The 18,264-nt window shown below is 38.1% G+C and overlaps 1 protein-coding gene across 2 annotated transcripts; it reads right to left on the bottom strand.

Moving 5' to 3' along the window:
- Nucleotides 1–1,497: 1,497 nt before the first annotated feature.
- Nucleotides 1,498–13,831, bottom strand: LOC139730970 (heterogeneous nuclear ribonucleoprotein A/B-like). Of its 2 annotated transcripts, XM_071641850.1 has the most exons (11): nt 13,734–13,831; nt 10,519–10,643; nt 9,974–10,118; nt 9,183–9,384; nt 8,409–8,540; nt 7,745–7,798; nt 7,416–7,463; nt 6,436–6,531; nt 5,871–5,987; nt 4,869–4,985; nt 1,498–3,718 (listed from the first exon to the last, which is right to left on the bottom strand). In XM_071641850.1, exons 1-10 carry the CDS (start codon nt 13,752–13,754, stop codon nt 4,873–4,875), a joined length of 1,053 nt encoding a protein of 350 aa, XP_071497951.1. In that variant the 5' UTR covers nt 13,755–13,831; the 3' UTR covers nt 1,498–3,718; nt 4,869–4,872. The 2 variants fall into 2 exon arrangements, with proteins under 2 accessions (XP_071497951.1, XP_071497952.1); XM_071641851.1 differs by lacking the exon at nt 7,745–7,798.
- Between the last annotated feature and the right edge of the window lie 4,433 nt (nt 13,832–18,264).

Below are 18,264 nucleotides of genomic sequence, written 5' to 3'. Positions count from 1 at the left end.
ATGTGGCATCTGGAGTATCTCTAATATACAATGCCACTGTCTTTTTCATATGACCGTGTCATAGCACAAACAGAAGTTTTCTATACCCAGTGTACAGTGCACTCCCGTTATAACGAAAAAGGTTATAACGAAATTCCGGTTACAACGAAGTAGAAATTGAGGCCGCAACACCATCCACTGTAAGTATTTTCATTGTTTATTTGTTCGGTTATAACGAAATTCCGATATAACGAAAGAATACTGCCGGTCCCGAGGACTTCGTTATCACGGGAGTCCACTGTACTTCCTCTTTGTCTTGGATGGTGAAAGCACGGAAAGAAATCTTCAGAAGAGTCCTACAAAAATTTCAGGTAACTATTGATTGTTAGTTGACAGAATCACTGGATGGTCATAATCTTCCGCAATATTGTCTGATTTTGCCAAGATCTTCACGCATCTTATGCATTCTTCCCACAGAAGCATTGGTCATGGGTAGCAATTTGAAGACGTGACTTCATCAGCTTGATCGGTTAAGATTAAAAGCCTCATCCTATCCTTTGTGCTAAAAGAAATTGATGCTTGATACCAATCTTTAAAAATTGTGAATGAAGAAAAGTTTGACAAAGATGCCTACAGGGTAATAGAAAAAACGTAACAAAAAACCAAGACCAAGTCAATGCGCATGCACGAAATGCTTTTGCGTACTATCAGGTATGAGTTGCCAAGGTGTGAAAGAATTTTTTCTTAAAATAAGCACTTCTGCCCACTGGTGGAGTCTGACCTCATTTGGCAATGACAAATATTCTTCTTTCAGAGCAATTCTACACCATGTGCAAGTTGAATTCAGTGAATGGTGTCAACAAGAATGCAAGAGCTTTCATCAAAATCAGACCTAATGGAAAATTATGGTGTTAGAATAATTATAGATGAGTTTCACACAAGTTCAAAATACCAGGTAGTAATATTTGTTGCAACCATGTACCAGGTACATGTATGTGCAAATAAGTTGAGATAACAACTCACCACAAGTCCCACATTAGTTTGTGAACAATAATATCAAGTGATTTCTTTGAATAATAAAAACAATGGGTTTTAAAACTTTTAGGTCCCACTGCGATGAAATCTCTACCATTCCGTTTTTACTTTATTTACTAAAAAAACTTGGACATGATGTGGAATTGCATTTCTAAGCCCATTTGTGATACATAGCACACAATTCTACTGAAAACGAGTCTAAGACAAATATCAGACAGCTATTCAGTCATGCTACCCCCCATGATTGTGAGATACAGGGTGTACTTTCTCTTCTCATCATCTCATTTACAACATACACGACCGGGAATGTTTCCTCGGTACAAAAGTACAACAATGTAATATATCTGAGAATGGCATTAACACAAAATCATTAAACCACGTTGAGTTCGGTTTGTCCCCTTCTAGATTGATATCTAGCTGAAACTGCAAAGGAAGAGTGGTTTTTTTTTTTTTTTCAAGTGTAAAATGCCACAGAAGTTCACAAAGTGTAAAAGGCCATTCAAAACTTGGATTCATACACGCAAAGAGCACAAATGCCACATCATAATCACAAAGGACCCTAACACCTATAAGAGAGATTTTCTAAACTCCCAGCCAGGTATTATACAGCTGTATCTAGGTTTGCATGTGTTGCAACATGCAAATAAATAGATGCATATGATCATCTGCTTGATACTTTAAGCTGTGAGCGTTGCTTGTTGGGAGTATCTTATGAATATTTCAGTGTACTTTGCCTAAACCAAGTGTCTAACCACAGGGTATATGGGTGAAAATGTCACATCACCAGAATTTTATTCCATAAGAGATGTTAGACAATGCACCGGTCATACGTCCAGCCGTAACATATTTTTTGGGCCCCAAGTGTCCAGTCAGGAGTTCAATGTTGTGCCTCACAGGAAATGGCACTCCTATCAACCCCCCCCCCCCCCACATAATTTCAAGAAGAAAAAAAAAGACATCAATGACTTTGTATTACTGCTGGATCTGCTTTGAAAGAAGTGTTGGTGTGTGAGAAGCATTTCACAGAACAATCATGTTCCGTACCAAAAACAGCAGATGAAATTGTTCCTTTTCACAGGTTCACAGTCTATTCCACTGCATTCCCTCTTCATGTACCCAATATCAGCCGAGTCAACTGAAATTCAAGTTTCTACTACTACAGGACAGGTATTCCACAAAAAATAAGTTTTCAACACATTCAACTAAGATCAATCAGAACTAACGAGAGACTATTTCACGAGAAACTCATTTAATTCACAATCTCTTCTGATAAAAGCACGTAAAACATCGAATTCAAACAAGATCTACCAAGTAAGACAACTGTGATGGTGACTCAAATACTGTGGGGGTTAACTTTGTACAGAAAACAAAATCCCCTACACAAACCAGTACAAATTCACACAAGTTCCATTCTTTAAAATGCAATCACAAATGAGACTGTCTTCGACATGAAGCTTTATATATAAATCACTAGCATGATTACTCCGGTTCATTTGCAAGTTAAAAAGATATGGTTTGGACAGAGGTAAGCACTTGTGTGCATGGAATAAATTAAGGATCTTACTAACTCATATCATACTTTAATAGTAAAACAGTTATCATACAGCACGGGTAAGTCAATATTAAGAGGCCAGAACTACAAGTGAGCCAGGAAAATTTTTAACGATGGAGTTTAAATGTTTGTGTGATTTGTTGGAACCATGATGTTATATCACAGTTTGTGAAGGCCCAAAATTTGCGAGGTAGAACACTGTTTTGAGTCCTTAAAGTAATCAGCATGCGTAATATTTTCAAGATACAATATCCAATTTAAGCTCAATTGATGATGTACTAAACAAGGTGCCTTAACCACAAATATGATTTTTGATCCACAGTTAATGAAAATACATATATGCTGACATACAAACCTGTCTTTCGTTTAAACACAAATGTATACAAAACAGGATCAAGTGACTTTTAAACCAGAATGATTGATCTAATTGCGATCTGTACATATTTACATTTCAGTAATCTAGGTAGCACTACCCCTTGAAGAATCCTGGCAGAGTAAAAACGTATCCCCCATTTCCAATCCATTATACCAGTGACCTATGCAAGATTTTAGAAAACAAGTGTTACACAGTTTTAGATATATCTTTTGATTATAAAAGGATGACCTATGTTTTTACAACCTAAAATGAACATACTTGTATACAAATCAGTTGTGACTTTTACAAAAATGGATTTACACCAGGAAAAAAATTATACAATATAATGGTAAGCATTACCTATACAGCAATGGTGGGAAATGAAAATAAGACATGGGGGACAGCCCTTTATTGAACACAGAAAGTTATATTTGTTCCACCTAAATTACAACATCTACTTTCCTGAATCTTTGTTGTGAAAGTTCAACACTCCAGCTGTTACACTACATAGGCGGCTATGAGTGCACCTAGCTCAGTTGTGGAGACTGCGAGGAAACCTGGCAGATATCCACACCACTCACTGTGGCGAGACACGCCACACAAAATCCTGTCTTGTCTGCAATTCATCCTACATTCAGAGATTGGGTTCATGGATTGGTTCTATGTCTTCGCTAGCTTTTCCACAGAGGGTGAAGATTGCCACTAGACAAGAGGTGTGGCCTGGCCTATCACTGATTTCTGCTTGACTGTCATATGGGGGTGTCACTGGAATCTCCTTGCTACCAAATATATCTCCTCTGTATGTGATAAATGGCAAATCATATACAACTAGCATAGAACATGTCAAGAAGCAAGGTATGAACACAATAAATCAGATTAGTCAGTCATTACAAGCTTATAACAAAAAAGGAAGAAAAAAAGCTGGCTCTATACCATCCCGGCTATGTCCTCTTGGATTTTGTCATTGAGAGATTTTGATTGGGTATTCATTCTAGTGCTCCTAACATCAAGTTTGCCTAGACAAACTAGCCCCCTCCCCCTGCCTTTCACTAAATTCATCAATTAGCGGGGGAATAAGAAAAGTATGTAAAACAGGACTGTCCACACCTGGGTGTGTCATTCAAATGTGTCATGGATGTATGCCGTCATAATCCTAATCCATCAGCAAGCACTTCTGATTATGAAAGACCGGTGCTCATGTGTGTGTGTGTGTGTGTTTGTCCAGGGAGCAATGCTGCTTTAGAAGTATGATTTTCTCAGGTGAAGCCAGTTGACTATCAATAGCTAGATATCAATCTGTTCTAAACGACATCAAAAATAATCTCTTTGGAAGCCAGATGCAGATACATGATCTTATCTTAAAAATGTATATATTGCTCACAAAAAGAAGAACAAAAAAAAAATCTCAAATGTCTGTATCTATGACCACATTTACATTTAAGCTAAATGTATATTCCTCCTCTTCTCCTGTTAAAATCAACTACGTGCTGCCCATGTTTTCAAGAACATACTGAAAATTGTGCAGAGAGAAAAAGAAGTTCCCACCCTGCTACATTTTTGTAGCTAACGTCCACCTTAAAACAAGAAGATGAATGAAAATCTGTTTTCTTACGGGCAGCTGACACCTCAGAAGTACCATTTCACCAAATGTACCGTCTCAAAGCTACTTCTTCTCAAGGAGGTGCAACGGAGATTAGACAGCCTGTTGGCTTTGCATTGCTTCCAGGGTGACGGAAAAGTCTGTATTGTTGAAGTTCTGGGCTAAATAGTGTATCTAACCCCATAGTGCCTGGATAGCTAATGACAACTTGTTTGTTTTTAATCATTATTACTTTTTTTACTACCCATATGCAATTCAAGAATATTGGCCTGATCAGATACAAAAATTCAAGAAGTCATGATAACAGGAAGAAAAAAAAAAATGATTCTTCAAAGCCTCTTACTTACCAGATTAGTAGTAGTTGCTACTTCTGCCACCGCCGCTGCTGCTGTAGTTTCCACCATATCCATAACTGCTGCTGCTGCCGCCGCCGCCGCCACCACCACCGGAGTTGCCGCCATATCCTGAAAGCACAGGCATAATGTGATAAGATGTTGTTGGATATAGTAGCCATTGAGTTCAGATTACACTTGTATGTACATGAAACAACTTCATAAATATTGTAATTTTTTCGAGGTATACCCCTTCCCCGCACATTAATTTACCTTTCATGTCTTGAACTCTTACGCACCGTTACCAAATTTGCAACAAAATGCACAAATTTGCTGCTTTACTTTCCACACTACAATCTGCTCACATAAGTGTACCATCCTCACTTTTCTGGTATCACCTAAGCTTTCCTCTCAAAAATCTTCATTTTTGCAATCCTTCTGCATTCATTTTCATTGCTAAAATTATTGCTTAGGATACAATAGTGCTGGAGAATTTAGAAAAGGTCATCAACAAGGTGCAATTAGAACAGATTCCTGCTCACATAATGCACGTCTGAGTTGACGATCTCTTTTATTGGCATGAACAGGGCGACTTTGTTATAACAAGCTGCTTGGAACCACTGAAATTTCCTTGTTATATCAGGGATTTAAAAAAAAAGATAGAAAATTGCTATATCCAACATTGCTATAATGAGGCTCCATTGTATGACCTCATCTGATACATACCTGCCAACATTGCAAGATGACATATCTTACTAGTGGATTGCAAAAAATCTCATTTTATATGCAAACTGACGTTGAAAATCTTACTTTCAGTCAAATCTTCAGAAAATACACATGAAAGGTATATCTAATTATTTTTTTAAATCTTATTGCTCTGACAGAAAATCTTATCTTGCTTTTTTTTAATGTAAAAAATCTCACTGAATCTGAAATAATCTTATTAGTTGGCAAGTATGCTGATACAGAGGACAGGTAGTTTTATCACAGCAGAGGCACAACCCTTGTACAACTTACCACCTCCAGAGTAGGGGTTGTTGCGATATCCACTGTTGCCACCCTTCATTGGACCGTATGAAGAGTTCTGACCTCCGTAGCCCGAGCCGAAGTCATTGTAGCCACCACCACCACCACCTGATGGAAATGAATGTGTGGGGAAAGTATCTGTTTAACTCCAGTTACTGGCTTTGGTCCATTGGTGCAATGACAATATACCTCATACACAGCGCAAATGTATTCTTTACCGTTGAGTGATGCCTAGGGGAAAACAGGCAAGAAGTTTTGCCATTTTCATATTGAGGAACCACATGACCCTCTGACCATTTGTGGTAACACAGACTGTTTCTTTGATCTGTTCTGAATATACCTCTGAACAGTGTCCATCTGGAGTATAATGGATTTGCTTGAACCTACAAATTAATTCATTTCTGAATATTCCACAAACTTGCAAATACCATCACTTCATTCTTTCAATTTCAATTGCTTGATCCACCAAAAATACAGGTAACATATATAACAACACCCACACACATATGCACAAAAGACTCAAAAGGGTTTCTCAATCCCTGTAACTGTCTCTCACCAGAGTTGTCATAGCCAGAACTATGGTATCCCGAGCCTCCATAGCTTCCACCTCCATAGCTGCTGCCGCCCTGTCCACCTCCGTAGCTTCCATACCCTACAAAATAAGTTTTGGCAAACACATACCTTTACTGTCAGTCAGGGAAGAAACACTGTTGAAGTATGCTTCAAACTGTGGTTACTGATGACTCGTGAGATTATTCATTATGGCCATATTCCAGGGCTGCACGCTAATCCATTTTTTTTTTCTATTGGCCGACCTGTCTGTTGGACCAGTAGGTACCAACTTTTTCTATTTTTACTGGTCCATGTGTGAAAAAGTTACTGGTCCGACAGTGAATGTTACTGGTCCTGGACCATCAGACCAATGCCAATGTGCAGTGTTGCATATTCTTTTAGTCAATATCTAGTTCCCCGCCACCAGAGAAAGGGATATAGATCTATTATTGTGTGAAAAACAAAGATTCATTGTGGTCTCAGAAATTTACTTCAAAAAGTTTCAGACGGCGAGGAAATAAGAATAAATTCAAGAATTTAGAAATACACAGTCATCAGGCAGCTTCGGGACAATTTGATACACTGAATGGAACTCTCTGACTGGAATATATACCTTAATAAAGCAGGCCATTACATTCTTTAGTGGCTTAGAGAGCATTTGGGGCACTGCGAATACATGAAGGCCCTCAATTCTTGCACAGGCAAGAGACCATTCTTTTCATTTTCCACCAATGCCAAGTTTCGACTGGCCCGGGCAGCCAGGAATGTGCATTTGTAACACCTACTCTATATACATGCATTTACTAAGAAGACAGTTCAACACACTTCTAAGCACTCAAACTAATTGTTTTTTTTTTTTGATTTTTTTTCCCCCCTCTTGTTCCAGTCAACTGACTTTAAATAAGGAGCTGCACCCGTCGACATATTTTAAGTCCTTACGAAGTTACAAAGTATGATGACATGCTTCAAAAGCATACTCCATACCTGACTGCTGGTACCTTCCACCACCACCACCATAACTTCCTCCATAATCTGAATAAGAAAAAGATATCAATTCAAAGAGTAATGCATTTCTTTCAAACTTTTTCATAGAAGATAAAGGGGAAAAAGGTAAAACAGAACAAAAAGAAAGGATATCATACAAGCAAATGAAGTGATCTTTTGAATTGGAACTTTAAAAAAACAAGATACTACAAACACAAGCTCTACATCTGTATATAACATATGCTCTTGTCGTCAAAGGGCGAAAGGAGTGAACTAGCTTTACTATGCATGCATGCAGTAAAAAGGTTATGTCCGAACATTGGCCATACCTCCTCCTCCACTGCGGTATCCACCACGGTTGTTGCCATATCCACCTCTGAAATCTTGTTTAGACAAAAGAAGAGAATCTCGTCTCACAAACATTTTCTCTTTTGTTTTTTTCTCCCCCTCAGTGCGGGACTCAACTGAAGCAGGTCAAGTGTGACAATGGAAAGGCGGAAGTCTTGAAAGGCATAATTTATCATAACTCTATAGAGAAACAATAGAGCTCCATGGTCTAACAAGTTTGCCAACAGCTGATAAAGCCTAATGGATTGCTAAGGTTTCCCTTGAAGGTACAGTGAAACAAATTCTTGACTATGCCAATGTAGTTTAATTGAGATGGGATATAGTAAAGTCACACCAACATTTAAATCACGCCCTTGTACTTCTCCAAATTCTAATTTTCTATTGTCATGAACTGTTCTTCCCATGGCCTTTTATGTCAGACAGCATATTACATAATAAGCCCTAATTTCTCAACTAAATTTTTAAATGGAGAAGAGAGATCACCACAGATAAAGACTACAACTTCTCGAAGTAACACTTGTCACTTTCTCACTCTGACTGAAGTTCAATTTTCTCCTTGTGTAGAATCTATTCTAACCAGAATGTCTCTTCCTGACCATTGAGTGATGAAATACAAACTTGATGAAGTTGTAGAACACTACTTACCTCTGCCTCCTCGACCCCTGCCCCTGCCTCCACGGGGACCTCCAAATCTTCCGCCGTCCCTGTCTTTGGGCACTGCCTTCTTCACATCCAGTGTCCTATCATGGATAATGTGGGGATCATGGTGGCCCTTGACTGGTAAATAAAAGACAACAAACAAAACAAAACACACAATCAGTCTTTTTCCAGAATTGCTGTTTTCATTACATTGACCAGGCAAAACAAATTTGCCTTTTATGCTTAACCTACAAACTTTGAAAAAGTGAATGATTTCACGTGATATCTAATTCATGACTCCAACAGTAATTTGATGATTTGAATCACCACTACTCTTAGATATCAATACATAATCTCTGTACAATATCAGCAAGTATGTAATTAGTCAAAGACTATGGCCAATCCTTTTAGCTAACAAGATACCATTGGTCAAAAGTCCCCTCCCCATAACACTGCATGTGGCAAACTATACTGCAAATTTTTTGACATACCAATAGACAGTCATTAATGATTTAAGATTCTTTTTTTTTTACTAGTTTTATGATTTTTTAATTCCTAATAACATGTCAAGAATGCCAACAGTCTGAAAATGAAAATTTTACAGGTGGTTACCTTAGCTCTTCCTATTGTTTATTACACATTACATTCCTCTGCCTGGATGATTATTCTTCTAGTGTGGCAGCCATGGAGCAAATACCTGTTGATTTAGCATGATATGTGTTGAGGTTAGGGATAAAAAGGTTTGCTCTTCAAAGAGCAACCTTATGCTTCTGCACTTACTGATGATACAGTCCACACTGTCAGAATCTTCAAATGAGACGAAGCCAAAACCTCGCTTCTTGTCTTCGTTGCTGCGTTTGGGGATGGTCACCTCAATCACATTTCCAAACTTTGAGAAATGCTCACGCAAATCCTCTTCTGTGGTTTCAGGAGCAAGACCACCGACAAATGCCTTGGTGACAGGTTCTTTAGGTCCTGCATCCTGTTAAAACAAAAAAGAATGCAATGCTTGAGAGCCAATTAGAACAATGGTTGTGACAGTTATGCAAAGTTACTTGTTCTTGCTGTCCTTATGAGTCCAATGCTTTGTCAATCTCTCCAAACATTGGCATGGAAACTACAATGATTAGTATGTAATGATAAAAGAAAAAGAAAAGAAAGAGAAGACACTTGTAAACCTCAATGCAGTACACAATGTTGTATGTAACAATGATTTATTCATTGTATTACAAAGACTTACTCATTGGCATAATGCATAGTCCCATACATGATTATGTGTGTTGCTTACAAAGAGGTAAAATTGGTTGGACAGACCATGATTTGGTTGTGCTGGTTTATATAGGCTGTACCCCAAAGTTTTTATTACTTTATTTATGTGAAAAATAGCGTGGCATTATCATCGGCAAATGAGATATAGAGGTATGTGAACATCAAACTTTTCTTCTCCATTACAAAATCTTCAAAAAGATACAGAGAAGGAGAGGGAAACTGGGATTCACAGACACCGTCTGCAGTAAAGCTACATACTATAATACCATACACCACATATTTTCCTTTGACTGAGCAATTACCTCTTTGGAGAGAGCTCGCTTCACATCAATGTCTCGACCATCCAATGCATGGGGAGCCTCTTTTTTTGCCCGCATCACCTTCTCCACAGATTCTGAATTTGAGAATGTGACAAATCCAAATCCGCGTGGTTTCTTGGTGTCTTTGCTAAATGTGAGACAGAGAGGGGAAAAAAATGCACAATAAGCTCATTAAAATGTATTTCTATCATATCTATACATTTGTTTAAAAAATGGTATTTCAAAAAAAAAAAAAAAAAAAAAAAAAAGTACTTTCAAATGCATTGCTACATGTAGTTTGAATCAGTTTCAGACCACGCTCTCACATGACACCAGGGCTTGAGCTAGCGCCAATCAATTGCATGCAGGAATCTGCAAAATCTTATTTCAACAGTTAGGCCATTACATTTTCCAGAAGACACATGTTACACAGTATCTCATTACAACATATTCTTTCTAAGATCCATATATGTTATTGAGAGTGTAGAAGTGACTGATATTTGTGGTGAACATTCAATGACACTGACATTTTCTGAACAATGACTTACTCGACAACAACACAGCAGTCCACGATTTCACCATACGACTTGAAATAGTCCCGAATTGATTCTTCATTTGTATCAAAGCTCAGACCTCCCAAGAACATCTTGCGCAGCTGTTCTGGCTCCTCATTCTGCGGGAGAAAACAGTTTACATATATACATAATGTTATTCACAAGTTATCAAGGTTCTGAAATTTGAAAACCAAGGTTATTCTAGTTGTTGCTCAATGTAAATGGGATTTCCATGTGAAACAATGGAAATATCATCTCATAAAACATTAATAAGAGACCCACAGGGTATAGCACTCTTTAGTCAGCCAACACCAGTTGACATTCTTGCATATTATTATATAAACCTATGAAGAACATAGCAGCTTAGGAAACGTCCGGGGGGGGGGGGGGGGGGGGGGGGGGGCTGATTTCCATAATGTGTACATCTATTCCTCCCTAATGTGTTAAAAAAAAATCAAAATATCAATATCAAAATATCCCCAAATACCCCATTTGCGGCAGACTTTGTACAGGGTGCCTATTTGCAGCAAGGGCCATTTTATTCATTGATTCATCTTAATAGAACTTGAAAGAACAAATGTTGGTTTATATTCTGTTTTGTATAGAGGACCTCTAATTTGGAATAACTTGCCACAGTCAATTAAAATGAGTCCATCTTTAAATGTTTTTAAACGAAGATTTAAATTATTCTTATTGGAAAAAGAAAAGTAATCTACACATTCGGGTATTACTCTGTGTTTGTTTGTTTGTTTTTGTCTCTATGTGTCTATTGTTGAATATGTATTTTCAATCTCTTTGGTTTTGATATCTATGCAAATTTATTTGTATGATTTAATATGACTTTTATTATAAATGCTTTTGTTATGGTGGCAGCTGCTTATAAAACTTTGTTTTTCTTGCTGTCTCCACATTCTGTTACATTTTTATTGTCAATTTGAATTTATTTATATACTTTGTCTGAATGTTTTTTATCTGTTTAAATGAAATAAACGCGAACTGAAAGATTGAATTGAAATGAAAAGTCCCAATCAGATGTAACTTCCCATAACACTTGCAAGTAACTCCTGCTTGTGTTCTAAAGTGGGATTAAACACGCATGATGTTCATTAGCTGTTTTACTGAAGAATGAAAGTGCCCCTGCCAGAAATAGGCACCCTGCCGCCGCAAACTGGGTTGATTACTCTCCATCTATTCTAGACTCAAAACATTTCTGATTCTATAGCATATTTTATTTATTTCTTTTTTTTTTATTCTTTTTTTTAAAGGAAGATTTGATCATTTTAGGTTTCAGGGCCAGGCCTGGCCTCTGGGGGCCGCCCAAAATGGGGTACAGTGTAATTTGTACAAATATTTTTCTATCACACTAGTGATAATACCTGCAAAATTTGGTGAAAATTAGCAAAGGCGGTCAAACCTTGTTGCAGGTTTTTTTTACTTGTTGATCTACTTGAAGAGGTCTCTGTAAGTTTTGATGTCTGGCACTACAGATACCTAGACTGTCTAAGTACTTCATATTCACTCTTTGCAAAATTTCCCTTATTCTTTCTTCAGAAGGAATGGAGAATGCTAAGCAGATCACTCGCGTTTGCTTTAACTTTTAGTAGTTAGACCTACTAAGTTAGATCCTAGATAGTAGTTCCTATTAGAAAATTATTAGCAATTGTAAACTACTGGTTTGCATTCTAAGAAAAAAACAACAACCCTGAAGCAATATCCATGCAAAGGGAAATTCTTCCTTTATGAAACATTATGCTAACTAAATACTTAATACAACTTACTTACTTACAACTAACTTTATACTTAATACAACTACAGGCACGACTTATAATATCTTTTACGGTTGGGCCATGAAGATGCACATGATCTATGCAGAATGAAGTGAAGGAGTGTCTAGATCCATGCAGAATGCAGGTGAACCATGAGTGCGAGTTGGGCCTAGCATCTAGAGTAAAACCCCCAGTTTTCGGCCAGCCTCCAGAATCCGGACGCTTCACTACGCCAGCAAATCACGCATATCACTTTGTTTCACATATTGGCACTGCTGTTCACAACAGGACAGTGCTTTAGTCCCCTCCAAAAAACCATCTAGGATCTCATTAATTTCGCCATCATAAATACAAAATCAGCACAACTTTACAAAAGCGCACGTGAATTAGAGTCTACTAAGTCACATGTTAAGAATCAGGGTCGCCGAAAAAGCGATAAGAGTAAGAATGTAGAAATACACCGTTCTGTTGCGAGATTTTTCACTTATCGTAAGCTCAGAGTGTGATGGTATCCTCAAAAACACAAAAGAAATACAAAATCTCCGTACGTGCCGATGCAGTGACTTAAAAATGAGTGCGCGCCATACCTTGTTGGCGCAAGGTTGCATCGGGGACGTTGCAGCTACTTATTCGCTGCACAACAGTGCATTGGCACCTATGGAGATTTTGTTTTTCTTTTGTGCGTTTTTGAGGATACCATCACACTCTGAGCTTGCGATAAGCAAAATCTAACGACAGAACGGCGTAATTTTTCAATTTTTAGCGCTTTTTCGGCAACCCTGATTCTTTATACAGGACCCAATTTGCGCGCACTTTGGAAAAGTTGCGGCGCTTCTGCATTTTTGACGGCAAAATTTGGGATTTTAGATGGATTTTTGGAGGTGACTCTGGCACTTTCCTGTGGTGAACGAGTGTGCCAGTTTCTATATGAAACAATGTGATATGCATGTGTTCTGACAGTAGAATTTGCTGGCTTGTGATAAGTGATGTGTCCAGATTTTGGAAGCCAGCCGAAAATTTGGGGTTTTCATGATCTGCTAACGTTAGTCGTTAGTCACAAACCTCAGCAGTTACGAGTTTCTTCAGCTTCACTGCACAGCAATTTGGCAACACCAACAGAATAATGAAGACATGAAATTGATCTATAGTTTTACCTACTTCGTCTGGATGCATCAGTTGTTAAATTTGATTCATTCATCAGCACGAAGTCACATGCTTCGATTGGCTTGCATTATACGCATGGCGTTTGTGCCAATGGAGAAACCGCGTGCTGAGTGCATGCACGCCATAGAAGATACACGCAGACAGCACGCCATTTAGAAGCATCGTGATCACACACACTGAAACTTAGAGCTACATCTTCAAAAAAATATACAGGAAATGCAAACCAATGGCAATAAAAAATGAACGTAATATTCCTTGAAGATTGTCTACAATTCTTACCCCTGATCCATTGTAATCCATGATGACGATTTGCTTGTTAAAAATTGAAATTTAGACGAGCAGCTTTCTTGGCAGTCACGCGTTGTTGGAGCTACTGCAGGACAAAGAGAAAGATGGCGTTCTTTCGATCGTGATGTGCGCACGCACGCATGCGGTATGGATCTGGCGTGCATGCATGCATGCACGCCGCCCGACGCCAAGGAAGGGAGCGCAGCGTCACCGGCGGCGGGCACAGAGTTGATTATTATGCAAATACGATCACGTGTCTTTCCGGATGCGCAGACAGTCGAAAAAAAGCAACGCCGTGAAAAGCAAATGGGCATTGAAGTAGCGTGACGGAGGCTTCCCAACCAAGGAGCTGTTTTCCCTACTTGGAAAAGGGAATCACATTTCAATAATGTTTTGGGACTCGGATCTGTCTTTGAATGTTTCTACAGATAAATGGCGCTATATTAATGCTGTTTCATCATCATCATATCTAAATGATTTTTTTTTTCAATCCTAGTCAAAGTGGCATATGTCCTCGATGCTCATATTATGGTACTGATGTTAAAGATATGCAGCATTTTAGTGTTTTGTTTTTTTTTTTTGGGGGGGGGGGCTGAAGTTAGAGAAAAATCAGACTATCCGTTCCAACCGCCGTCGCTAGATGAGAAAACTTAATTCGGTTTATATGTTACTGTTTGTGAAATCACTGCAGGAAAAAAAACATAAAGAAAATTCCACAAAAATAAATCAGTCTTTTGCGAAAAGCACACTCCCTTATATTGACTTCCATTTGACTTGTATATACGGGTAATATATTGTTCCTTCCGCTTTCTGAAAGAGGAAGTCACCGTATTGAGTGCTCTTTCATTTTGCTGGAGATATAGAAATATAATGAATTCTTTGCTTGTTATACAGTTGTCCTGAAGTGACGTCACAAACTGTTAGTCTTCTCATCCAGCGATGCGGCAACAGAAGGCTCAACTTACTTCATAACTTTTGATCTGATTGTCCGATTTTCCTCACGAACAAGTTCACTGATGTGTTATGGCAATACACGTGTACATATTGCTGCATTCACTCAATCCACACATAGGTCCTAGCCTAGGTTTAGAGGTGAACCTGTCTTTTAAAGTCAAAATGAAAATCAATCACACTGCAAGTCAACAGTTCATGTCAAACACGTCGTATATAAGCTCCCACATCATATACAGAAATATTAGGTTTGAGGAAAATTCGACAATCTGTTCAGGAGCAAAAAGTTAGATCCGTGCACTGTGCCATCGTGCTACATGAATATAGGCCTAAGTAATATTAGTAGTAGTAGAAAGCAACAATTTATGATGTAACAGTCAGGCCACAACCCTGTCAAGAAATCACATTTTCACTGTTTCTAGCATGCATAATCAAAGAGTATTAACAATCACTGACTGTGATGATGACACGGCCGGCCGTATCTTCCAGAAACAGGTGCCCCCTCGGAGGGGCCGGCCAGGTATGGTGCCCCAACAGTGTACTCCAAGCAGTATAGATTGCTCTAGACCACCGGTTTTCGTTCGTTGTGTCGAAATTTCGTTATAACCAAACCTTATAGGCCTACGAGTGTATACAATATAATAGATGATGATATTAGGACCTGAATTTTGATTTCGTTGTATCAAGAATTTCGTCACTTATGACCATACGGTATGCCCCCCCCCCCAAAAAAAAAAGAAATGGTGGGCATTATGGCATCGAAATTTGGAAGATAATATTATTATGTTTATTGTGGCCGTTAGGAAAAGCGTTGCCATGGTAAACACAATTTTTAGTAATTAATTTCAAATTTGTTATGTATATGATCTGAGGTGTAGCTATATGCAAGATATGTTTGTGTTTGTACCAGACTGAGGCGTTGCCATGGCAACTGCATAATTTTTAATTACCACCACAATTGTGAAGCAATTGTAATCAAATCTAGTGGACATGGCATTTGGGGTATAGATATAGAAAAGATAAAATGTACAAGTTTTTTTTTTATTTGATATTGAAATTATATTTTTATATTTTGGAAATTATTGACTGTATACCTATATGAAAGGGTTAAAGGTTCAGTGAAAACCATGAAATCCTGAAATATCTGGGGGTTTTTTAATGATAGAAAATATAGTCATTAGTTCAATTAAACTTATAGTTCAAGGAAAATGAATATTTAGTATATTTGCGACGAGTATGTCATTTCGATATTTTGTCAATCTGATATGTGTGAAACTGGCGTCACACACTGTCAATACGTACTATATACTCTGGACTAATAGAAGCGGCATGCATCATGGCGGAGGCATACCAGTCGCCATATAGTGACATTCCTATCCATAGTCTAGCTTGGTACACACACACACACACACACACACACACACACACACATATATATATATAGTTGTTTAATCATGACTTTATTCAAAAAAAGTTCAAGAAAGTGTGAGAATAACAAGTATATATACAAAAGAACCAGGTCCACCGTATCATTCAAAACGAATGGCAGGTTTAGACACGTACATGGGGGTACAAAACAACAATTTTAGAGTTTACATTATTGCAACCCATATCACACATAAAATATCAAATATTACCGGTGATCAATCAATAAAAAAAATCAATACAATTTACTATTTCTGTGTTACAATAACAGCAGTGATGTAGTTTTCATCCACAGTATTAATACAATAATCCGCATTCAAATATGATATAATAAATTATACAAATACACATATAAACCTATATATATATGCATATATATACACACACATACATATTATATATAAAAAACCTACATAAACCTTATTATCATCATCATCTCATCAAATCTTCACCAACATTAATCTTTATTTGGCTCTGTGCCCCATACCCCCCATCACATATTATAATTATCAAAACCCATTTAGAACTATAAATCTTTTTCAACCTAAAACCAAAAATTATGAACAAACATTTCTACATTTTTTTTTTCAATTACCCATTCACCCATAATATTACAGTGCATAATGCTAATCTCATCTCAAGTTTCCAAACATATCATTTAACCTAAAATTCCTTTCCTTTCCCAACAAAAGACAAAACATCAAAAAAAAAAATATGCGAAATCCAAACCAGCCGCAGCGGCAGAATAAACTTTCACCCGCTATCCCCATCTCATACCTGCGGCTACCCTCCTCCTCTCCCCCTCCCCCCCCCCCCCCCGGAAAAAAAAAATCTACAGCCAATACCACATACTTATAAACCATAAACATCTGCGCCTGTATATTATACAAACAATAAATATCTATATCAATAATTATAACATACCTCAAACAATATTCTGTATTTATATCACATACATAACACATACAACTGACAGATGAAATGATTACAAACAGACTTACAGACCGGCAAACATTACTGTACTTCTACTTCGGCTTCATGGAGGGTGTGAATATTGCATAACTATTAAGTCATGGATCTAAGTGCCGTATACCTCCCCTCAAAGCTCTCTCTTTCCTGGTATAAAATATTGAAAAAGAGGAGAGTATGACGAGTTTAGAGAGTGTCTGGAAAAATTCGTTCGGACGAATCTTTGAACCTGTTGTTCTCAGAATTCGCTTTAAACGGCTTTTGTTCCCCCGGTCTATTAGGCCCCTTACCCCGACTTCTATCACGTGGAATGACACTGAGTAGCCCTTATCCTGGATATCCCGCACAATTGAATTATACTTTTCTACGTTTCTTTGATGCGCATCCTTGAGGTTCATTTCAAAGGGAACAGTTAGTTCAACAATCGTGATATCTTGTTTTTCCCTTAAGATAACTAAATCTGGGCGCAAACTTGTAGTGAGAATATGGGGAGGTATGGTGCCCCCGGCGATTGAGTGCCCCTCTAAATCAGTGTAAATCGTCCCGTTGGACAGATTTTCAAGAAATGTTTTATACATATACCTCAGCAGGTTGTTATGACGCCACTCGTATCTATCTAGAAAAACTGGGAAGTTTGAAAGTATATAATATATGATGCAAAGTGCCTGTGGTGCCCGGACAGAAGACACATTATCACTGAGGCGTTTACCCCAGGTGTGCAAGTTTGTGTAGGAGGGCAGAGAATCTATACACGCATTGATGATGAAACTGAGAACTCTTTTGGGGAGGTTATACAATAAATGATCGATTTCCATGTTAGATTCTCATTTTCCAGTAACAGTAATGATGTGAATTTCCCCTGCACTAAGAGTGGCGCTACTCGATCAGTCCAGTATTTCACTGTATCCTCCTCTATTTAACCATTTTCTTTACTGCGTTCCATGAGCTTGTCTGCACATTAACTACGTGTAAGTTTTCCACTTTACCATGAGTTACGTTACAATGCACAACAGTGGACTGTTTACGTGCCCAATTTGACTCTCTTTCAATGGCGGAGTCAATCGCTTGGTTAACGACACTCAGCTTTGACTCTCGATCTGGTGAAAGCTAGAGATTGAGACTGGCGGTCAAGATGTCAGATAGGCTGGGGTGTTGAGACCATGGGGTAAGTGAACAA

This window comes from Diadema antillarum, unplaced genomic scaffold (assembly GCF_040938485.1).
Source record: "Diadema antillarum isolate AM-2024a unplaced genomic scaffold, OU_Dant_1.0 seq00000345_RagTag, whole genome shotgun sequence".
NCBI lineage: Eukaryota > Metazoa > Echinodermata > Echinoidea > Diadematoida > Diadematidae > Diadema > Diadema antillarum.
This window is presented reverse-complemented; position numbering and strand designations above follow the sequence as displayed.

Excerpts from the sequence above, each read along its gene's own strand:
- LOC139730970 (XM_071641850.1), bottom strand. The coding sequence starts at position 13,754 with ATGGATTACAATGGATCAGGG. Across the intron at positions 8,541-9,182 it reads CAGTGTGGACTGTATCATCA|TCAAGGGCCACCATGATCCC; the intron begins GTAAGTGCAGAA and ends TTTATTTACCAG. Across the intron at positions 4,986-5,870 it reads CAACCCCTACTCTGGAGGTG|GATATGGCGGCAACTCCGGT; the intron begins GTAAGTTGTACA and ends CTGTGCTTTCAG.